The following is a 24,233-nucleotide window of genomic DNA, read 5'->3' as shown; positions in this document are numbered from 1 at the left end:
TTGAATCAACAACCAACACGACTCCTACTCCGGTAAAACTGAATCCACGGACTTCAATACGCGCGCGTAATGACGCGTTTACCGGGTGGACTGCACATGACTTTATGTCTGAAATGATGTTGGATCAGCACGTGCATTCGGGATAAATCTGGCCATCCCTTATATCATTATGGATGACCTGCATCTCTTCCGTTTATTTTACACAAGTAGTCGTTTCCAAGAGTTTTCCTGCTTTCATAGAACTTTCCAGGTTTCTAACGCCTTGTAGGACATGCTGGTTTTATTCACAAGCATCGCTGATATTTGAGAGCTGTTTTCCAACCGAATGAAAATGCAGAGCCGCGGTGCAGTGAGAGGCTGGGCCGGTGTGTCCGCGGTGCGCTCCTGTGTGCTGCTGCTCTTCATCCACCTGAGTGCGCCGGTGGAGGTGAGGAGAGTGCGGGGCGGCCGGGCGCAGTCTCGGCGTGTGCAGCAGGCTTTGACGTACAGGGAGCGGATGGAAGGAGCGGAGAGCTTCCCTTTAGACTTTACAGCCGTAGAGGGCAACATAGACGACTTCATGGTCCAGATCAAGAAATTGGCGCAGTCGCTGTACCCGTGCTCTGCGCAGAAACTGGACCAAGACATGAAGCTGCACTTTTTGAAGAATGAATCTGTGACTTGTAATGACGGGTCACCAGCTGGGTGAGTGTGATGTGCTGCTTTTAACGTCTGAAATCTGACTTCTTAAAACCCCTGTCATCATTTTGTAGCCTACATGAGCTTAGATCCATATTACGCAGAGGCTCGGGCTCGCTCTGCTTCACTAAACATCCAATTTGTGTGACTCTGGCATTTCGTTGCCTGCCCTTCATTCCCTTGTCACTCCGGATGTGACCAAAATGGATCAAAGGGCCAGATCAGAGAGAAGGCATTGCGCGCTGCCGCTGAGTGCCATAAGTGAGAGAGGGAGAGCAACAATGCGCGCACCCGACAGAGAACCAAACGCCTTTCATCTCATGACTATCAATGGGATAGACCAAGACTGTGTAGACTAAGCTTTTCAGCAAAAATAAAAACTTGGTATGAAAATGTTTGCAAGAAAAAGTAAATGCATGTTTCTTCAGAAGGTTTTTGGCCGTCTTTTGGTGAAACAGTTCTGCAGGCAGGTGTTCAAGTTCTGACAGATTTGCGCGCAGACTGTTATTTGTAGGATGTCAGTAGAGTTGTTTTTTTTTTTTTTTTACTCCACGCCAGACATTCTGGCTTGTCTCAGCAGGAAAACACAGATGATCCTAATAACATTGATGATCAATCTGCTCCATGTTGATGTCCCAGAAAGCCACGCCAGTGAACCAGCATATACAAAGCAAAACTGTACAAACTGATGCGCCTGCTACATGGAATGCAGCCATGGTGGATTCAAGTAATAACACCTGTCCGTTTCAGCTGCAATGAGTCAAAAGGTCACGTGTATGGAACCAGTCCCAGCAGTTCACCATGTATAAATGTCAAGATGTTTTAGAGTGCAGACAGAAACAATGAGTACATGTTCACTATTCCCTTGAAAACAGTACAGGTCTACATGAAATATAAAGATGCAACCATTAATCGATTAGTTGTAGGCTATTAAATGAATTGTCAACTATTTTTATGATTGGTCTAAGAGTAAAAAGATGAGCAAGAATGTGAATTATTTTGTTTTCTCTTCAATGACTTGGGTTTTAAGCCAAACAATACATTGGATCACATCCTGTTAAGCTTTGGTAAACACTGGTCCATATCTGAGTAATAGAGGGAATGACTGACAGTGAAAATACTCATTAGTTTAGACTCTAAACTCTTAAACTTGAGGGTGATACACACTCAGTAGGAGCCTGGTGCCAGCATGCTGTCAGGCCTATGTGAGTGTGATGAGTATGTTATTCAACCCATTAGCTCTGAAAGTCTCTAAACAGGCTCCTGCAGGGGTTTTGCGGCAGAGCCATCAGAGCCAAATCTTACATGTGGGGATTAAAGGTGACAAGTACCCATTCTACTGAGCTTCATATGCATATGTAAACTGAAACACACTCACAACACACAGTAAAGCATTCACAACCCTTTTGTTTTTCATGCAGGTACTACATCAAGGAATCTAAAGGCAGTAAGAGGTGGCTGCTGTTTTTAGAAGGTGAGGAACCAGCATGTAGGTTCAACATAGCGGAACACTACTGGGTCACCTGTTAATAAGTGCATGTGTGTGTGTGTATGTGTATTGGTCAGGTGGATGGTACTGCTTCAACAGACAGACCTGTGACAGCAGGTATGAGACCATGAGGAGACTGATGAGCTCCACCAAGTGGCCAGCAACCAAAACAGGTGACAAGATATATGTTATTTTCTACACTGACAAAATATATTCATGTAGCGCAGGGGCCACCAATCCTGGTCCTCGAGAGCCACTATCCTGCATGTTTTAGATGTTTCCCTCTTCCAGCACACCTGACGGTCGTTATCAGGCTTTTGCAGAGCTTGATGATGGGTTTATCACTTGAATCGGGTGTGTTGGAAGAGGGATACATCTAAACCATGCAGGATAGTAGCTCTCGAGGACCAGGGTTGGTGACCCCTGGTTTAAAGGACTTAAATCCTTTAGTAAAAATACAGACATTGTAATGTAAAAACACTTGTCGTTTTCTCTTCCATTTCACTCGTATGGGCTCAGTTACATCAATGTTAGTCAGTACGAAAGTAAATGCCGAAAATCGAGATCCACATCAGTATCCAGATAATCAAAACCTAGACCTGTGAGCTATAGTATGAATACTATGCTGTTCTACTAAATCTAGCACATACATTTAATATTTGACTCAGCAGTTTTTATCTGTACATTAGTTGTCATTTAAGTTCCAAACAAACTACTGATATTCACATAATTTTCCCCTTTGTGAAGAATCAAATAGTCACACCCTGCCAGATTTGTTTATATAAGCTTCAATGTTATTTCTGTTAGTCTAAAAAAATCCACTTAAGTAATATGTTTTTTAGTAAAAGTACTGGTTTGCTCCCCAGTTTCATATATTATTATTATAGGCCAAGTATCATCATTACATTATTTATAGTGAGCCTCAGTGTTATTGCAGCATGTTACTGTTGTTTCTGCTGAAGTGGAGCTGGTTTGAAGTACTTTATATCCAGTTTTAAGAACAGAGACATTAGATAAATGTGAGTCCTCATCACATGATTAATGGGAGAGGAAAGAAGAAAAAACACAGCTCTGATACACAAATCTGTTTTCACTTTGAATGTTTCCTCTAATATTTGATTTTTTGGTGAGATATTGGATGATTTGAACATTTATTGAAATGAAACCATGTGGGGAGTTTAGAGGGAAAAGCACTATTTGGCTGTACTGTTAACAATTCAAAGACATGTGAAATGTGAACTGAATGTATTACTTTTTGGAAGATGTCAAAAGCCAAAAAAAAAAGTATTGTTTTTACTTTATCCATGATGTCAAATCTTCATCTTAAAAGTAAATGAAGCTGACAAATAAAGGTGGTACTGTAAACGCAGAGGAGCAAAAGTATAAAACCGCATGAAATGTCAGTACTATAAATTTTTACTTGAGTAGAAGTAATTAGTTACTTTCCCCCACTGAAAGGCGTTACACAGTTCGCAAAGATTTGGTAAAAACGTCTTTGCAGCCTCACAGACCTTTTGCTTTCGTCAGACGGAAAAAACTTCCTGGTGAATGAAAGAGTTTCATAGAAATGTTTGCGTTTGCTCTTGAGCTGAGTTTGCATTAATCTTTCAAAGTCAAACTCTGGTTCTTTCCTCTCGGCCATCAGGGAACCCCTTGTTTGTTTATGTGTCTCCATCCACCACCGTGTCTGTGTGGACTTTACACCGGTGGCCACTGCAGCTGCCGCAGGCCTCTTTGCTGCATGAATGTAATTGCTGAGCAAAGCAAGGAAAGTTAATGACTTATTTGCCTCAGGGAAAACACAAGCATGCACGCTGTAACATATATCAAAACACACATATACATCAAGTCTGTGAATTTTACATGGCTCCCTGAATCATCATTTAATCCCGTCCAGCCTCTGGTGTGACTGTGTCTCTTCGTCTTTTACATTCATGAGGACGTTTGTCCTGACAGTGATGACATGTCTAATCTTTTCTCCTTGGTTTCTTGTTTTTCCTTCTTGCACAGGAACTGGAATTTTGTCTCCTCAGCCAGAAGAAAATCCTCACTGGTGGAATGCCAACATGGTGTAAGAACTGTCTGTCCTTCCCCTAATGTTTAATGCACTCATACAGTAACACTCATACTTTAAGTCCATTCTGTATGTAGAGTAAACATGCACAAAAACTGAAACCTCCGTTTGAGGTGTCTGTTTTATAGACCTAGTTTCTCCTAAAAGTGTTGTCTTTCCTGTATAGGTTCATCCCATACTGCTCCAGTGATGTGTGGAGTGGAGCAACACCGAAGACAGAACATAGTAAGACACTAAAAAAAATTGACTCTCACCACTTGAGCTGACTATAGTTTTATACAGTTGTGACATAATTTACCCTAAAATATTACAGATTTGAGTGACTTGTATTTTATATCTTTATAATTCTGAGGCAAATAAATCAGATTTTATTCCTCGATCTTTGTTTGGAAGTCTTAGTTATTTTTCAGATTACAGGCTTTTATTTCCTTCCTGACCAGTGAAAAGCATGTATCAAAATTAAATGTGTATTTTGTAAGATTTATGGGGATCTCTGAGGATCTAACTTCAGAAATGAAATGTAATATATATAATTATGCTTTTGTTACCTATTACATTAGAGTGGGAACCAGAGTTAATACTCCATCATAATGAGGGACTCCCATGTTTCTGGTAGATGAGGGACTGGGGATATTCAGTTGGTTGCAATTGGCAACTTCACCACTAGATGTCACTGAAAACACTAAACCTTTAAGTGTTTTAAGTGAAATTCTTAGTTTTCTTAAGATAAATGAGCTCTTTAAAAACCTTGGAAAGGCGAGAAAGTCCATTGTGACTAAAATGAAAACAGGTCTGTTTTTCTGAGCTCTTAGAAATGTGGTTCTCGCAGGACAGTAACACCACAAACACGTGATGATCTTATAGAATATGATGCACTGCTAAAGATTAAACTGTAAATAACATTAAGTTGTCTAAATAAGTTTAGCCTTCAAATGCTACGTATTAAATACTCAACTCACAAACGTCTCCTTGAGTTAACTTATGTCTAAAGGCCTTTTAATTGTAGATATTATATTGTATTATATGAGGTATTATAGACATTGCAGATATAACTGTAGTATATTCACGTTACACTACAACTACATTCCTCTAAAGCACAGGTGTCAAACATGCAGCCCGGGGGCCAGATCTGGCCCGCCAAAGGTTCCATTCTGGCCCGCAGGATGAAAGTTTAAAAATGAACCTGAACAGTCAAGATTGTCAAAATCATTTTGGTTCAGGTTCCACATACAGACCAACGTGATCTACAGTAAAAATAACAACACAATAACCCATAAATAATGACAACTACAAATCTTCTTTGGGAAAAATTATGTGGAAAAGATCTAAGTGAAAAAAATAACATTACACTGTGAAAATATTTACATTTACAAAACTATTTTTTCACAATAAAATGCAAATAAATACATAAATAAAAACAAAGATGAACAACCCGAAATGTGCAATTTTAACAATATTCTGCCTGTTACTAAGTGTTTTGTGCATTTATGTATCCACTGTGATCTGTAGTTGTATTAATAATAAGAGATGTAATAGTGTAGAAATTGTTCAAATTTTAGTTCCAAACTCCAAAATTTTAACAATATTCTGCCTGTTACCAAATGTTTATGTAACATTGTGCATAATGTACATGTATAAATAATAAGTCGAGGCATAATATTGTTCAAACTGCACTAATTTTTCAAATGAAATTTCTGTTTTTTCAGGTTATTCACATCTTTTTTGTAAAATGTAAATATTTTCAGAATTTGTTTTTTTTGTACTAAAAAAAAAGAGAAAAACTTGGATTTGTCCTTATTTATAAGTTATTAAGTCATTATTTTACTGGTCTGGCCCGCTTGAGATCAAATTGGGCTGAATATGGCCCCTGAACCAAAATGAGTTTGACACCCCTGCTCTAAAGTGTCTGAGGGAACAGAAACAGATCTTGTCATAGAGATCTTAGTGTATCATATGCATGTTTCCTATTATTCATTGGTGCTTGATATTGAATGACTATTATTATTTTCAGGTGACTATGCTTTCATGGGCTCTCTGATCATTCGGGAGGTGGTGAATGAGCTCCTGACAAAAGGTCTGGACAATGCCAGAGTTCTCCTTCTGGCAGGAAGCAGGTCAGTTCAGTGCACAAGTGTATCTGCATATGTTTGAATAAAAGCTCTTTAAAATGTTCACACCTTGACCCCCACTTTTGCCTCACTAGTGCTGGAGGCACAGGCGTCCTGCTAAATGTGGACCACGTAGCCGAGCAGCTGGAGTCTCAGGGCTACAGAGGGGTACAGGTCCGCGGTTTGGCCGACTCTGGATGGTTCCTGGACAACAAGCAGTACAAGTTCACTGACTGTCTGGATACAATCAGCTGTGCCCCCACTGAGGCCATAAAGAGAGGCATCAGGTTAGAAAAAAGAAAAGATTCTGTTCAAGAGAGAGAAGACAAGAAGCATTCAGATATTTTACTTGAGTAAAAGTATAACTATCACATTGTGAAAATACGTCACTATATTTAAAGGTTCTGCATTCACAACCCTACTTTGGTAAAAATATGTAAAGTAATAACAATGAAATGTTCTTAACTTATGAAAAGTCACTATAAAAAGGTCCCTATCTGCTTTTAGATTCATTGTATTCCTATGTTAATATTTATATTGCATTTTACTGCTGTACTGTAGATGTTTAAGGTTTGAGCTACCATTGGTAATGTTATCTATAGTAAACAGACAAAATTATTCTATAAGATCATAACATGTTTGTAGTGTCACTGTTCTGTGAGAACCATTTATCCTAAAACAACAGGCCTGTTTTCAGTTATGTGACATTTGATGCATTTTCCAGTTACTCAAACATTAATTTCCAAAAGTCAGAGATGTAGGAGAATTTCCTTAGGCCATAAAGTCAAGTCAAGTCAGGTTTTTTCTTACAGCCCAATATCAACACTCATAAATTTGCATCAGTGGGCTGTACAGTATATCATGATGTTCTCTGCACATAGATCCAAAGAAACCTTATGCTATGAAACAGCCATAGAGGAGGAATTCCCCTTTCAGGACAAACAGAAAGGGCAGTAGGTGTCACATGTACAGAAATGAACACCAATGGTATAATAAGGCATCAAATATATTGAACATAATTGAAGGGAATACTTAATCTGTAAGTTTATCACAATACTAAGAATCAGTATATTTGTAGATATGTGGTTTTCATTGGACAGGAAAAAGATTTTAAAGTGCATTATTGTCCTCTGAGGTGAAGCAGAAGTATAAAACTAACTGTAGGTTGTATTGATCTGTGATTGTTTTTCAGGTACTGGGGTGGATTGGTGCCAGAAAGCTGCAGACAGGCTCATGTGGGAGAGGAGTGGAACTGTTTCTTTGGATATAAAGTTTACCCCACGTTAAACAGTGAGTGAACAGCTCTATCAGTTTGACCCATTGTACTTAATGAACAGAGGTTGTTTTTAAAGCTGCGGGGCGTCCTCTGTTCTGTCCAGGCCCGGTGTTCGTGGTGCAGTGGCTGTTTGATGAAGCCCAGCTGACTGTCGATAACGTCCACCTGATGGGACAACCCGTCCACGAGGGACAGTGGAGGTACATACAAAACCTGGGACAGGAGCTGAGGAGCACGCTGCAGGACGTACCGTAAGAGAGAGAGAGACACACACACAATACACTGCTATTAAAAGTCCTGTTTTGACGAATTGTATGTTTTGGATGTAGGGCGATGTTCTCTCCAGCCTGTCTATCACATGAACTCATCACCAGAATGTGAGTAAAGGGAATGTTTAAAATGACATATTTCATAATAACATACTATGTAAACAGCCCACTACTGACTCTATACTGATCTGAAGTAACAGGGTTATTATTTTACACATCTGAAACTGAAAAATATATTATTATTATTATTATTATTATTATTATTTTTGTGTGTAAAATTATTGGACCCTTCGGTGGGCCAGTTTTGGCCCATGGGCCATATATTTGATACCACTGATTTAATGTATCCAGACTCATGTTTCCTCAGTGACGGTGTTTGTGATTGGTGTTGGTCTTTTGGTTTATTGCATTTTAATTTGACATTTTATTTATGAGAATTCTTGTGCAAGTTTAAATATTACAGCTGGCTCTGTCGTCCAATAGATGGCGCTCTGAGGCCCATTAGTTGAGATTAGCTGCTTACTTTCTCCAGTGCAGTGTTTCTCAAACTGTGGGGCGGGCCCCTTAGGGGCGGTGCGAAGGCTTGCCAAGGAGGGTGGGGAATCACTCCTGGGTGTTTTTTTTGTTTTTCTCCAGGTTAGAGCATGTAGCAGGTGGAACTAATGTTTTAGTGTTGAAGGACCCTAGACTTATTTTAGTGAAGTACAGCAAACAAATCTGCTGCCATGGTGATCCGTCACTAGACTAGACAAAGAGTTTAGGTTTGGAGAATGGACAAGGGTTTTACTAGAAAAGAAAAATGTGCAAGGTTTCTGTTTTTGTACAGCTTGCACTTTAATGTCCTGAGATGTACAATGTAAATGGGCTTATTGCAGCTGCTTGTTAAAATGTTCATCTGGTACCAAAATTCATTGTTTGTTCTAAAAAAAAAAAAAAAAAAAAAAAGTAACTTTGTTGTAGTTGTAAGATAATTGTGCATTTCTTGTTTTTATTTGGAAAAATATTGTCTAAGGGAGCAGTCTTGTTGAGTTTGTTTGTATTGTTCAAGCAAAAATCAAAATTATTTTTAATTTGCACAACAAATTATTCAAGGAAAAGCAAAAAGTATTATTACAATATTGATGTTTCTTTCAATAGAAGTTATAATTGCGCCACTGTTACAATGTTGTTGGGGTTGAGGGGGGCCTGGACATTTTTCATCCTCCAAAAGGGGGCCCAACAAAAAAAGACTGAGAACCACTGCCCTAGTGTGATACCCACAAGTGTGTGTTGTCTTCTTTCTGCAGCTACTGGATGGACATTCAGGTCAAAGGGACATCCTTACCCAGAGCCCTGCACTGCTGGGACCGCAGTCTGCAAGACAACTACAATGTCAATGGTAGCCACGGCAACCACAACCACCAAAAGCACAAGACTCCACCTACAAGGGGCTGCCCCATGCATTTGGTGGATAGTTGCCCGTGGCCACACTGTAACCCGTCCTGTCCAACCATCCGTGACCAGGTGACGGGGCAGGAAATGAGCGTCATCCAGTTTCTGAAGCACATGGGCTTCGATGTGCAGAAGATGGCCCAGCAGCAGGGTATGGACCCCAGGAGGCTTCTGGGTATGCTCAATAACGGCAACTGACTCACATTTGACAGTACAGCAGTGACAATAGTGTAAAACTGCTGTGACACAATTGTGCTGGAGAAAAAACAGGACTCAAAATGAGAAAACTGATGTCATTCATCAGCGGCAAAACAAAACTGTCAGTGTCTGAAAAAGTGGACAACTGATCCCAAGTGCCTGATGAGTTTTAAAGATGTTGAGATAAAAACCATAGGTTTATACACATGTGGAGATCCTCACTCCTTGTTTGAACATATAGACAGATATATATATATACATAGATATGCTATTATTGTAAGGTGTACACACAGAGGAAGTCAGTTGTGAGTACATACTTTAAATGTGTACCGTACTGTATAATAATTATCCACTTAAGTCTATCATGGTGATAATCGTTCTAATGGAAAAGTAGAGATTGAAAACAACAAAAAATACCCTCCCACCTTGTTTTGTCAGGGTTTGACACTCTCTTCTGTCAACTTTCAGTATCATATTCATATGATCTACGGTGCTGCTGTTTCAACTTTTCACCAAATATGCTGCTTTTTCTCACACGGAAAATTTATAATTTAATGGGTAATATTTACTAATAAAAAGGTACAAAGCGTAAGATATTTACTTTGCTTTTCAAGCCACTCTGAAATGGTCCTATATTTATTTTTTTACTCAAGATATCTTTTATATGTCACAATTGAATACATTTAGTCGCTGTAACACTGTCACTTATATTTGTGCATGTCTGTAAAAAATATCTGTATGCAAACAAGCATATTATGCCTGTACTGTCCATCAGGCTGTCAGATTGTCTAGTGCATGTTTTAGAATCAGTGGCTACAACTGACATGAAAACTAATAAATAATAGATGAGTGACATGAAAACAAAACATAATTTAATTTATAAAAGTATCACAATAGTCATCCTTAAAAAGAAAAAACAGGAGAACAGACCATATTATCATACACAACCCCACAACATTCAAGGTTTATGTACAATATACACAATGATAAAAATTATTTTAAAAAATTCAACACATTGTAGACTATAAAACTGTTCACAGTTGATATGAAAGTGCCACTAAGAGATGATTGAAATCTATTAAAACTGACAGATCAGCTTTGAGATTTCTCAACATGTGCTGCTCTTGTTTTGTTTTTTTGTACATTAAATTTCCTAAAGATCAGCTATTTCATCTATAAACACTACACGTGTTGCAAGTCTGTTTACTGGTTGAAAATGTCTTAACCAGTAGGTGTGTGTCTACTTGAGATGGAGATGTTGGCAGCTCAACAGGTAGAATCCTAGAGAAGAAGAAACAAAGGAGGTAAATATACTGATAAGAACAAACTCAGCATTCCCCATGAGAAGAGACAAAGCACTTAACACCAACCTGACTGGTGAGTCTTCGAGTCGGTGTTCGTTTCTGCTCATGGATCGACTGGAGGCGAGTGATCAGGAACTTCTTATCCTCTCCCTCCTGTTTGGGAAAATGTCAGCAAATGAAGACCGTTCAGGACTTTGGATGTTTAAGTACTGCTCAAAGAAAAGATGAAGCTGAGTGCTTTGTAGTTTACGTTTTCTATCTGCTCCTGCAGTAAGCTGATGATCTTCCTCTGGCCGTCCACCACCTGACTGTGGAAATAGATGACGATCCTAACAGACACAAAACAAAAGTCAAGACAACACTGACCTCTATAGGAATGCAAGTGTTTCTACCTCAGGGTTTCTGCAGGTTTTGATAAATTCAGCTTAGGACTTTTAAGACCATTTAAAGTCCATTGTGAATAGTTTTTCAGACCTATTGACATCAAAAGTAGAAAAAACACTGCAAAAGGTAAGAAGGAAAGTCCCAGAATTAACTTTAAAATTAATCATTTTTCCCTCCCAATAACTGAACATGTCTACGTAGAAGTGAGTACAGAAGAGTGTGAATGTGTGTACACTTTCGAGTGTATCTCATAGGTGACTCATCCAAAGTTCCTACTTTGAGCCTTATCTTGCACAAGATACAGTACAGCAGGCTTCACATGCATTTATTTTTAACAGACTTCAGATAAATATTAAAATCAGCTGTTCTTGAGCAAGCATCACTTCTAGCAGTAGCTTCTGTGCTAATGTGTCAAAATATGGAGGCATTTTCTCTATATTGTGACACATTAACTGGGTGTAGTATCTAATGCTCCTATATTCTGACCACACTGCATTAGTGGTTATTGATCCCATAATGGTTTCATTTTGTAGTATTCTTACTGTGTTTTCAATTCAAAACCACATCTAAGAATAAGACAGTGGTTGATGCAGTTTTATAATAGGGACATTTTAAAGCCTAAAACTCAGATTATTGAATGCATGAACATGAATGGTTTGCCCTCCTTGTTCATGTGTGCATATATGTGTGCTCTCACAGAAAGATTCCTGCTCCCACAAACAGGAAAAAAGGATTTTCCACTAGGTAGGCATGAGCTCTGGCCAACATGGACAGGCTGGGATTATCTTTTTCAAGCTCTTCAACCCATCGCTTTCCCGCCTGAAACATGGTTTTGAGCTGACGGAACGGGCCGCATGATGAGGATGGTGTGATGCTAAAGACAGAAGAAAGATGATGAGACTTTTTATGTTAATGCTTCTAGACATACAGGTGACAAGAAAAGAGGACTACATTAGCATCTGTTGTACTGCTCTAAATACTAATTGTCTGGACCAGTATGAAGAATCAGTCAAGATTTTCATGGCACTTTGTTCACTCAAAGTATCCTAATGTACAAAACAAATGATGATAGCTGATTTACTATTTTCACAAATAGGTTCTAGCATGAAAGAGCAAGGGTGCATCAAGCCATTTTACTATATAATTTGATTTAGATGGAGTGACTCATCAAGACGTGTAAAAAAAACCCCAAAAACTGCATACATGTACCTCCACATGGTGTACGTGACACAAACAGAGGCACCGATGAAGGATGGGATACAGAGGAGAGTGATGAAGATGGTGGTCATCTGACTGACCCTGTACGGCTTCCTGGGGGCCTGACAGTTCATCATCACACTGCCCTGCAACGAAGAAGGGAAAAAAAAGACACAAGTAAGTCACAACATCCAAGGTGATGAACAAAGGACATCAACAATGATCTGATACATGGCTGCTGGATCAACCTCCTGGAGAAATCTATTAAAGTAAAAAGTGTGTACGATTAATGTGTGTACATGTATTTTAACTTTATGTGTCGCTGGAAGTGATTATGTTCCATCAGTACTTTTTTGTTTTACCTGTTTGTAAACCTAACTGCAATTCTAGATCCTTAATTCCATCTGCAACTCCACTGCTGACTCTTCTGCATTCATTATCTGATCTGTACTAAGTTTATCCAACTTAGCTTTGTTTCTAAGAGATATTTTTTCCAGTTAGAATAAGCTGCTCCCAACAGATTGCCCCTAGTGGGATTAATAAAGCTGTTTTTATTGTGTCATAATCAGACCTGGAGTTGAGGATTTCTGTTACAGTGTTTCCAAAAACTCAGTAGACATGACATATTTTAATTTTAAAAAATAGGGTTTGTCCTTCAAGGCTGCAATCTGATCTAAATACAACCAAAAATCAAACGCTATGCTGTGATCTATTAAAACCAAACCTATTTACCCCTGTCATCAAGTACAAACCAGCTCAACACTGATGCAGAGGTACAGATGGAAAAGCTCAATATTGTGCTGGTCCAGACACTTTCACTTCTGTTCACAGTACCTTTTTAATATAGAAGAGCAGCAGGAGTTTAAGGATCTGCACTGCAGGCAGAAGAGGAGTGAAGAGAACCCCTAGCCTGAAATGAAAACAAAACAAAACAAGCTGTCATTAATTAGAAACTGTTTACTGAAACATGACTGCAGATATCTTGGCCGTCAGTTATGTACCAGGCCAAAGTCTGTCCATAGATGAGGTCCAGAACATTCCTGGCAATATCAAACACTGGTCTTCTCCTTCTCTTCAGCCCCTTCTCAGAAAACAACCTTCAGGCAGCACGAGATGGAATTAGATGATTAAAGAGGAATATGAAAGAATAACATAAGGGACTACGTTTAGAATTTGAGTGACTGACCTCCAGAGAAACTCTCCAAACAAGGTGTCTAGAAGAGTGAAAATGAAGTCCATGATGAGGAATCGATACAGCTCCTGGCCTACAAAGTCCTCCCAGCACTGAAGGCCATGTAACAAAAAGGGAGTAATTTTAATAAAAACTCAGACTAAAATATCAGAAAACCTTATTCTCTGTGCTTTGTTACATTGAAGTTATCCAATAAATCACAACACTGAAAAGTGGAAGTAATGCTAAATATTCATCTCACTGTCAGGTTGATACTTGCAGGGTCAGCGGCCACCCGACCAAGCCAGTGATAACAGAGGACTCCCAGTACACTCACTTTCAACATCAAGTTTCTAAAAACATCAGCAAAGACAGTATCAAATGACTCCATTAGTTCTGCACATTCTGGTACTAAAACATGAACTGTATCTTCTAACATAGCATCACTGTTCATACCGGCCGATAGCAACGTATGTGCGCACAGAGGGAGAATCATAGTCCTCCATCCAGGCGGCAGCGTTGAACAGGCCGGGCAGCAGCAGGTTGATGACGGACACCACAACAGGGAGAGCCAGCATACTGGCCTCCTTCAACAGGGGGTTCTGATGGGTGTTACGAGAGAAGAGCCGCAGGTTCTATTGGAGACAGAGAATAAGGGTCAAAGAGTAACAGAGAGCTCAGATTGTGCAAGTTACATCTTAATGGCAGTAGCTAATATACTGTATTTTGGTTTTGTTATTCTGTTTTACATATAGGGGTTTTAATATCATGGAATATAGAATATGGTACAATTTTTCTTGATTTGTTTTTGGGTGTTATGTGCATGTATTTGAAGGCTTGCCAAGATTTCCTGTTTTTATTATATCGTAGAGATAAATCCTGATAGGATATTTCCCCTCATTAGCGGACATTATGGCCAATAGTGGTTATTAGGCTTCCTAACTGGAAATACTGACTGTGAGGCAAGATAATCCACAGAGGTGAAGATCACTCTACATTTATTTGTTTTATTTTTTTACCACTTAATGTGATGTTCATGCCACCATTTATTGATTGATTGATGTTCTGTGGTTGAGACTCAGTAAGGTATGCATAACGTAGGCTTAGTGTTCATTTCAAGATTCAACCTGGTTTTAAATAAATTGAAAGTAGTAAATTTCACACTTACATAATGTGTTTTCTTTGTCAGTATTTTTGGGGGTGAGGCTGGATGGTACTAGTTAATCAATCACCTTTTGTCTGCTCCAAACTACATTAACTGTATTGGCCTGACCTTCTACCTTGTGTACATTTCCTCAGTTTAGTTTTCCTTTCATACTGTAAATTTTTGGAGTGGTCTGAACAATGTAAATACCTGATTGGTTTATAGACAAGAGTGTGTTTGATGTCAGTGTTGTCAATCCTTCTGTCTCCGTTTTGTTTGTTCTGTTAATTTTCTTTAATGCTAAGGATAACCTTGTGTAATTTTCTCTAATTACTCTGTAAGTGTGAACCATCCAAATAGCACTGTCCATGGTTTGATATGGACTGAGACGACATAATTTAGTCTGGGGAGGTGTCCTTCTTAAAGTCTGGACCAAATGAGTTAGGTGAAGATAGTACTGTTTTATTAAAAGTTCCAAGTTAATAATATTGTTCTGGTGAATATTCTGTAATTTTAATTATTTACCATTGAAAATACACTGACTCTGCAAACTTTTGTTTGTTTTACTGTTTCTTTCATAATTAAAATGTAATCACTTAGCCGCAGTTTCAAGGCAATTTGATTGATAAGTGATGCGATGAAGTCAGTTCATTTAAAAAGAAATAATTTCAAAGATGAGTGACAAGCCTTTTCATGATTACTAATTTTTAATGAATAAAGGTGTTGCAATAACTGATCTCTTGTCTTTTCATTTTGCAGAAGTGGCCCTTGAGCAAAACTAGTTCAGTGTCTCTGGTATATTTGCAATTATCAGTGGACATTTATGTATGAATGGCTGTTTAAAGACACATTAGGATTGAAAACCGAGAAAAAAATGTACCTGGTGACCCTAGAAACACCTCGTCTTGTCTCACCTGGTGCATGTGTTCAGAGAAGTAGTAAATGCCGATCACACAGCCAGTGGTGCTTGCAATGCAGATAGTCCAGGCTATGCCATGAACTGTCAGTCTCCACAGCTTCTGGCACACAGTGTTCTTTACATGTTTATGATTCACCTCTGCCAGCAGCTCCTAGAGAAAGAGAGAGAGAAATCAGTGAGAGGCATTAGGGAGGCAGACAGAAGGCATATTGTGAAGGAGGGACAAACAGAAGGATAAAAAAAAGGAAAAGAATGCATCATCACATTCCTGTCTGCCAATTACTGTATGTGAGCGCAGATAGAAATAGGCTGGGAACATGCTTATGTAAGGTTATGAGTGTGCATGTACCTTAAGCTGGGTGCAGATATTTTCTGACATGAGTTTGACAGAGGATTTCTTGAGGACCTTGAAGTCCCAGGAGCAAAACACCTTCATGGCCAAAATACTGTGAGACTTGTCAATTCTGAAGCTCTGACCAAATGACTTTGACATGCTATTGGAAAAAAAACATAAACATGCATCAGAATATGTGAAATTTTTTTGGATGACAGTGATTTTAAAACACACTATGATGGTCAGATGGATGTAAGTTTGGGGGAACATTCACATTAGCAGGTGCAAGTTTCAAAGATGCTGTATACCTGTAGACGAGGATGATGCCTGTGATGAAGAAGGACACTCCTATGGTGAAGAAGTAGGCCATTGGCATGTTGTAAGAGTGGCGTTTTGATGGGCAGTCCATCCCGGTTCCGTTTGATATCGACATGTTCTGCCCTCCAGTGTCAACCCTGCAGCTCTTTCGCAGTGTGTAGTTGGAGTAGTACCCATAGTACATTACTGAGTCTGAGAAATAACCCTGAGGAAGAAAACATAGTCAGCTTAATAGTAGCCATCTCTAGGTGGTGCCTGTAACAGCATCTCCATGAAACTAGGATCCAAGGTTTTATACTGTTGGGTCAGGTCAAAGGAACACGCACATCTATGAGAAAAATCTAAGCGTCGTCTCTTATCCTATTCTGTACGCTCTCATTTGTTAGCTTATTATGGTGATGTATAGTAAACGCATGCATTAAAAATATTTGGCTTGTTTTCTAGACACATTGGGCCTTACATCATAAGGATCAAGAATTGAAACTGCGTCACTATAAATCTGTATCCAAAAGTTTCCAATATACTGTATTTTCCTAAATTTTGACATTAGCATAGCTTAATATGTTATTTAACACGTCATAGGCAAATCTAACTCAATTTCCAATGGAAACCACATGTTAAGCACTTTGGCATAAACCTTGTCAAAATCAGTGACATTTTGATGAAACCGTGTTACTAAGCACATTTTAAAATATTTTTGATCAAAGATTTTATTTTATGCAATCATTATCCTTACTATCTTGAAGTACTTACAAACACCTACTGAAATATGTAACACACATTGATATAGGTTATATATGTAAAAAGTTAGAGCTCATTGAACACAAAACATGTAACCGTGTCACCAGGGTGCAATTTGTCAAAAAAAAAAAAAAAAATGAAGGGGGGGTGGGGTTTTTTTTTAGGTCAGAGTGGGGGGGGGGGCAGTTATATATGTGGGGGTGTGGTCCATAACTAATGTAACTAACGCTGGTGTGAAACAAAAGTGAAACTACAAACTTTCAGCGTCTAACTCCTGGGTTCTATTCCTCTATTATACAGCGGATCTTAAACGAAATTTTCACAACCTCTAACCTGTATCCACTGGACCCCCTACACTGCTCTATGGGCCCCCCACAAATGCTGGGCCCTATGAATTTGTCACGTTCACCATCCCCCTTACGGCGCCCCAGTGCATGGTGACGTTCGCGAATTCTGAGACTGCCAACAGTTCAGTTCAGGTGAAAGTTATTTCCAGTCATCTTGGATATACGTGTAAGAAAACTCAGTCACAACCTGCCTGTTATTTCAATTGGCTGATTGCCCCCGCCCCGCCCCCCGAGGATGAAATTCATTGAGCAGAAGTAGGGATGTAAAAGCCAGAGGATGAAATCCTCCTCCTTGGGTGGATTTTAGATAACACAGACTTTTCCTTCATATCAGATGAATTAGTGTCAACTACTGAGACTAAGTTCATGTACTCTATAGTATAGAAACAGATGACCTACTTATGTTGTTATGCTTTTGTTTATGCTCTTATTTTAGAGTACTGTGCAAAAAGTCTAAGGCCACTATTAGGGTTGTGGTTTTAGTAGGTAATAATTTTAGTTATAATGACAGTACATATGTAGTTCGCAGTCCATCTAGATACAACTGAAATATACAGGAAATATGTAAAAACCAGCACACTAAGCTTGGAAAAATATACCACATCATGGAGAAAACTTTCAAAACAGTAAAACCAAGAGAGTTCAACACATACTAACGGAGGTAAGGTTGCACTTAGAAGTGACTTTTGCCTTTAGATACTATTCAGGTCTGCTATTTTACAGTTTTAATACTGAAGATATGTATTTTTTTGTTGTATCTTTACATAAAGACTGTGCAAGAAATTTCAGGGATTTCCCTACCATCATAAGGTTTAGGTGCAGCAGCGTAAGTGGGGGTTTTTTTGTTTTTTTTTGGTAATAGACCTTTTCTTAAAGTGGGAGTTGTCTATCATTTATAAAAAATTATAAAAGTAGAAGACTGTGTTGAACAAATTTGTTTCTTTTCAGCCATTTTACAAATGTAATAATACAGGTTTGCAAAAATGAGTTTTTGAATCACATAACAATAATAAAACCTGTACGAGCACATAATCCCTCCGCAACCAAAGGAAAACCCTGAATATGTCTGCTCATTATAAACACAACAAAGATGAAGGAGAATAAGATGTTTGATTTCCTCAGGATTCAGAGTTTAAAAACTGTACTTTTATGTTGCTCTACCTTGTACAACTAAAACAAATAAAACTTAACATTGCATTTTCTTCCCAATGGTTGACTTGTCATTGGGGTTAAAGTGATCCACATGACTGATGTGACTGTTTATAAAGCATAGTCATGATCAGACAAGTGGATCAGTTTGACCCACATGGACAACACATAGTATATATTTGAAAACATTCATAATTCAATCACAGTATGCGATACATCTACAGTGTCAAGATCTAGGGCCATTAGTTAAGCAAAGGTTGAAGGTAGAGGTTACAGTGGACAATTTTCCAAAAAAAACAACAAAAAAAATCACTATAACCTTAAGTTTTTTGTACACAGCTATCTTTAATTTCTAAGATGTCATTGGTCCATTACCTTACAGAATGCCAAATAAGCAAACCTCTATAAATCCAGTGTGATCAGTGGAGATGGTATGTTGCCTTGGCAGACACTTGTGCTCTCTAAGGGATTTCTACTGTATTTAAAAAAAGAATAATATGAAACCACTGATATTGTTGTTGGGCCATTAGAATAAAGAAAACACTCATTTCTGGTATAAAGAAGTGAATCAGACTGACTTCAGGACAACAGCAGGATTCTTTCATTTGTTCATGATGATTCTCTGGGTCGGATCAGAAAATAGAAATAAGCATAGCAGCATATGTAAAGCACATTTTATGTGATTTTATCAATCTGAATATGACAAGTTTGAGGTCAAGAGCTTATCATACATGTTTACATGATCCTACTCTGAGGATGTGGTTATTCTTTTCTAAAACCTGAGGTTTCATAGCGTGTAAGATGTTATGAAATATCATGTAATTGTGTGACACAGCTTACCGCTCCGGTGAGGAGCTCCAGTCCAGAGAAGGAGGGTCTCCCTTGAGAAAACAGAGGAGGGTGCACCGCTTGTGGCAGCACCAAGAACGCCCCCGTCACCAGGAAGAGGAAGAGGTTGAAAAAGAGTAGGGTCTTGAGGAAGAGGAAGTATGAGAGGACACCCGTGCCGAAACGCCCGCTCACTCTCTTGAGGGCCACCTGCCACAGCTGGAGGGAGTGTATGAAGGACAGCCAGCTGTACCAACTCTGCCTCACAGCCTGAAACAGAGAAAAACAACACTAGTCTAACTACAAGATGTTTATCTTAAAACAGGGACAGATGGAACACAGTTTGTTCAACTACTGCATGAAGTATAATATCTAGATATTTCAATATTCTGCATAAATAAATTGTGTGTGCATGAAATTTAACACAAAAATTGTACTGTAGAACAGATCTTATGATGGGTGTACTTAAAATAGATGGTGAGACAAACACAAGCATCTTTACTCCACAGCTTCCCTTTTTTCTTCATGGCACACAGATTTAACTTCTGTCAGCCTGAAATCCATGACTCAGACTCAGTCATAAATGGAGCAATTACTTTGGCTTGATAACACCTACAGGAAACACAGCCTTAAAGAGGAATAGTCATGTATTTTTTGAAAATGTGTGGGTGTTTGGAAGTTTTAGCGTCCATGTTATCATATGAGGAATGATTACATACATTTCTTACAAAACCATGTGGTCACCATGTCTAGACAACTGATGGCTGCATACACGGGATTTTTCATCACTGCATATTCGCTTTCCTAAATTGCCAAAGGACACTTTTCACCACTGCTTTAACAATTAGCATGCTCCTGCTCATCCCTATCCATTAGCCACTATAAATCACAATTTTTGGTTTTATGAACTGTAGCTCTAGTTAGCTTGCATACTTTATTACCTAGTTTCAAGCTCAAAATTGCTGCTAATGCAATGGCTTTGATTTGGCCCATTAAATGAGCAAGGTTTATCGGTCTTCCACTGAAGGATACATGACCACATACCTCTGATTAGTGGCATTAACAGCCACTTTTTTATACAAATTTTATGACTTGGAGTGATCTGAAACAGTTAACTAAATCAACATCAGTGCGTGACAGCTCAAAGTGATTTTAAAACAGTTGCTTTTATATGGTTTTATTGATTTTTCATGTATTTATCACTTCCTATGTGTTTTGTGCTTTATCACAATGTCACAACTCAGTTTACCTCTCAAAAATCATATTTTAGTTTTTAGTCTCACTTTAGTATCAGAGGATGCTGCAAATATACTCTCTGGGGAACAGTAAATATCTCTATTAGAAGATATAGGGCTTCGTGTTATGCATGTAAAAAAATCACATAAAGTAAAGAAAGGAGAACAGGTTGTGTTACTATAGGCACTTGAGACTCACAATAATGATGTAATATTTGAGTCGACTGCAACAGGGGATCTGGCGACCGGAGTGTCTACGTTGCTCCTTTTGCATTGCTTGCATCCTGAAGACAAATGAACAAAACTTCAGAATGAAACACACACAACACACAGTGAATATCAGGATATCATCATATATTTTAGGATCAGAACCACATGTACCTGAGTTCACTCTTCTCTGCCACGCTGAGTGGCATCCCCCGGAGCATCCTGACTCTGTCACTCACCGACAGATTCTGCAGATTGTTCACCAGATGTTCCCTCTTCCTCACTAAGAAACGCACAAGAGCAATGTGGCATATGTCGCAAACAAACACCCATGTTTAATGTGAGTGTTAATATTGCTAATTTGACATGTTATTGTGCTCACGCTCAGCGCCCTCTGAGTCTGTAGTGTCCCCCTCCATGCCGTAGCCTCGTATGCTCGGTCTGGCAGAGCGAGAGAAGTCTCGGATGGAGGGTCTGCTCTGTCTGCGTCTTCGAAGCTGCATAGTTCTGTTGTAGTACTGTGAGATGATGGCTCCTCTGCTGCGTCCTGCCAGAAAAAAAGAAGCAGACTTTTCAGAGCTCATCAACGTCCTTCAAAGTACTTGAAATTATCCTCAACCTTTGTGTTGTATCAGCAGACAAAATCAAATAAATGTATAATTTCATGGGGCATACATAGGGTACATATTTTAAATTCTGGTTACTACTTGCACACTAAAGCAAGAAAAAAGGCATATTATAATGCTAATTTTCACTACTGTATGGATTCAATTTTTTTTTTTTTTTCCAAACCGAGGGAAGTAAAGAAAAATAGTGTTTCTTACAAATTATTTTTCTAGTGTAAAAGCAAATCAGGAGATATGTAATTTGGCAGAGCTAAAGAGATTACAAAACAGCTCTCTCGGTCTTCCCCGACACACTGAAACACCTGACTGTCATCATCACTGACAGGAAGATGACAGAAAAAGTACTTCCTCATGAAACTTTGCCCAAGTGACATTTTATTTGGTCTCACAACAGCTGTGCAGAACAGCATGAGTACAGGTTAAGTGGTCAGGTTAATAGCACAGCTCTTTTTAACACTGCACATTATGTGTTGGTTTTTCTGTGGTGGTTAGAGGAGTACGGTATTTTAAGGCACTAATACATACCCTGCAGACAGAGTATTTTGTATGCAGACAGATTTTGTCCCAAAAATATGAACCAACACTAAGCAGACCTGTAGAAATAATCACCAAGAAAGGAGGCCTTGTAACACTTTGCTTCATGTTCATTGGGTTTTTACAGCACTCACCAATGGTGCGACTCGGCATAGAGGACAGAATCTTTAGTGTGGCTGAAGACCAACGTTCACCGGCAAGGGAGTCCGTCTGTCTTCCATCATCCTCTCTTTCCGCTTCCCATCGCTCCTGCCTCCTACCATAGTCATGTCCAGGGCTGGACAGATAGGCCACATTGTCTGTAGGGGAGGGGAAATTCACATATGACTACTTGTAAAGCGGAGGTAACAACGTGTAAACACATTTCTTGATGCTAAAACCAAATGATTACAACACAAATTAATGTGAAAGTGCAATGAAAGAAAGAAATACCTCGACCCTCCTCATCCAGTTCTCTCTGTAGTTCCTGCAGCTCAAGCGCATCAAGTCCTCCATTCTGACTCTGCTCCGCTATCAGCTGGTTGAACGAGTCATGAACACCCTCCTCATCCACTGGACTTCTACGAAAAGGACACATGAACATGATCATGGATACTACAGATAAAGGCCCACAAAGGCAATCTGGACTGTCTCAAAGACACTCTTCAGAACAGATCCAGAGTGCTCTGCAACAACTACAGATAAAACACGATGACCCTTTGACTCAGCGTTTCCTCGGGGACTACAACCAAACAGCAAAGGAAAACTCTCTCCCTTCCATTGACTCTAAGACCCACTTCCTGTGCTATCTAGATGTACAAACTCAGTGAACTAGTCTGGGTGTTTCTACTTTAAACATACAAAACAGGAGAAAACACTGTGAGTTCAGTTTCCCTTGACTTAGCACATCTACACACATAACACAGAAACAGACACATAGAAGCGAAGTAAGTCTGTTCTATTTTAAAATGGCCTGTTACTATTATGTAATTGTCTGATTATTACTGTTATTTGAGCTGACTGCAATTATTTTGCATGATTGTTGTCTGTTTCTAGACAGCTGGATAAAGCAGAAATGTCATATTTATATCAATATTTCTGTCATTTAGGACTTGACTGGTACTTATATAATGTAATCTTACTGAGCCCCCTTCATCAGCTATGGTCTAATGGTAACTGAGCGAAGAATTTGTGTTTATCTAAAGGCACTTGATCTTACTAGTAAAGAAGAAAAAGAGAAATTGCATTTTCTGTACATGTTCACAGGAAACAAAACAGTTTATGTGTATTATTTAAATATTATAATTATAATAGTGGTACAGAAAAGACAACAAAATTGCGAATGACACTTAATGGTTTGACAGTTAATTTTCAGCTTGAATTTAATGATGTGACTGCGCTAGTTTCTAAATGAAAACATTCACTGTCATGAGGACAAACTGCACCCTCACATATTAGAGTGGAAGTAGGTCATGTGATTAAAACGCACACAAAAAACTAGGAAACACTCTGCATTGTAATCTACCTTCCTGTTCGAACTCTATGGAAGACATCAAAGCGCCAAATGAAGCCTGTTGTCTTTGCTCCTGATTTTGCTTCTACTCTGTTCGTCTATTTTGCTTCTACTCTGTTCATCTCATGGCCTTGATGTACATTAGTCTCGGTTAAACTGACAGCTTCAATCATTAAACCAGCCCTGCACAGTAAATACAGACTGAATTCATGTGGACACTTACTCCAGTCCAGCTTCCATTAACGGATAACGCAGGTCAAAGTTAACAATCCGAGCCATTTTTCCTCTCCGTTCTGATCTGTCTGGCTGCCAGGGTGTTCGTCGACCAGTTGCAGAGGGATCACACCCTCACCTGCTCAGACCTGCACTCCACTCCCACCATGGTGTTTATTACCCAAGTCTGAAAGAAGAGAGGAGGAGAAAAAATAGAAGAGGGTGGAGCCTGGAGTGAGTCAAAGGTAAGAGAAGGAATTCCAGCACACTTCCTGTGAATTTGAACACACTTGTTTGTACTTGTCCAATTCACATTTAACCCTAAAGAAGGGGACACTAACCTAGAGGTCTGCTGCTAGAGGTTAAATTTTTTTGTGTATCAAACAATGATGTATGTCTAGAAAAGCAGGGTTTTCTTCTTGCTCAAAACGAGGCTTGGGCGATACCATCCTGATCATATGCACTGCGCCTTCAACTGGCAAGAAAATGTCAATTATAACACAAAAAAAATATGGTAACCAGTTTTTACAATATCCCTCACTTTATCAAGTACACAAGATTAGGAAA

The 24,233-nt window shown here is 39.0% G+C and overlaps 2 protein-coding genes across 4 annotated transcripts in view; one reads left to right on the top strand and one right to left on the bottom strand.

Moving 5' to 3' along the window:
• On the top strand, window positions 1-10,548 carry notum1b (notum, palmitoleoyl-protein carboxylesterase b). Its single transcript, XM_030134843.1, has 11 exons — window positions 1-684; window positions 2,100-2,152; window positions 2,245-2,340; window positions 4,178-4,238; window positions 4,408-4,466; window positions 6,253-6,355; window positions 6,445-6,636; window positions 7,542-7,639; window positions 7,729-7,876; window positions 7,955-8,002; window positions 9,181-10,548. The coding sequence occupies exons 1-11, from the start codon at window positions 326-328 to the stop codon at window positions 9,521-9,523; spliced, it is 1,560 nt and encodes a 519-aa protein (XP_029990703.1). The 5' UTR covers window positions 1-325; the 3' UTR covers window positions 9,524-10,548.
• tmc6b (transmembrane channel-like 6b) overlaps window positions 10,379-24,233 on the bottom strand; it is a 19,526-nt gene continuing 5,671 nt past the window's right edge. For 2 of the 3 annotated variants that reach the window (XM_030134792.1, XM_030134803.1), the window contains exons 2-21: window positions 23,677-23,853; window positions 22,394-22,521; window positions 22,096-22,260; window positions 21,184-21,348; window positions 20,976-21,084; window positions 20,794-20,878; window positions 19,372-19,629; window positions 16,285-16,499; window positions 15,992-16,136; window positions 15,638-15,793; window positions 14,036-14,214; window positions 13,842-13,932; window positions 13,595-13,692; window positions 13,410-13,505; window positions 13,243-13,318; window positions 12,421-12,554; window positions 11,909-12,085; window positions 11,078-11,156; window positions 10,894-10,980; window positions 10,379-10,804 (exon numbers count right to left, since the gene is read on the bottom strand). In XM_030134792.1, the coding sequence (XP_029990652.1) occupies window positions 10,790-10,804; window positions 10,894-10,980; window positions 11,078-11,156; window positions 11,909-12,085; window positions 12,421-12,554; window positions 13,243-13,318; window positions 13,410-13,505; window positions 13,595-13,692; window positions 13,842-13,932; window positions 14,036-14,214; window positions 15,638-15,793; window positions 15,992-16,136; window positions 16,285-16,499; window positions 19,372-19,629; window positions 20,794-20,878; window positions 20,976-21,084; window positions 21,184-21,348; window positions 22,096-22,260; window positions 22,394-22,521; window positions 23,677-23,732 (2,514 nt within the window). In that variant the 5' untranslated portion in view covers window positions 23,733-23,853 and the 3' untranslated portion in view covers window positions 10,379-10,789. The remainder of the gene's footprint in view (window positions 10,805-10,893; window positions 10,981-11,077; window positions 11,157-11,908; window positions 12,086-12,420; window positions 12,555-13,242; window positions 13,319-13,409; window positions 13,506-13,594; window positions 13,693-13,841; window positions 13,933-14,035; window positions 14,215-15,637; window positions 15,794-15,991; window positions 16,137-16,284; window positions 16,500-19,371; window positions 19,630-20,793; window positions 20,879-20,975; window positions 21,085-21,183; window positions 21,349-22,095; window positions 22,261-22,393; window positions 22,522-23,676; window positions 23,854-24,233) is intronic. The other variant, XM_030134812.1, reaches the window with a different exon arrangement.

Source organism: Sphaeramia orbicularis, chromosome 1 (assembly GCF_902148855.1).
Source record: "Sphaeramia orbicularis chromosome 1, fSphaOr1.1, whole genome shotgun sequence".
NCBI lineage: Eukaryota > Metazoa > Chordata > Actinopteri > Kurtiformes > Apogonidae > Sphaeramia > Sphaeramia orbicularis.
The sequence above is the reverse complement of the archived record's forward strand: the minus strand, read 5'-3'. Positions and strand labels throughout refer to the sequence as shown.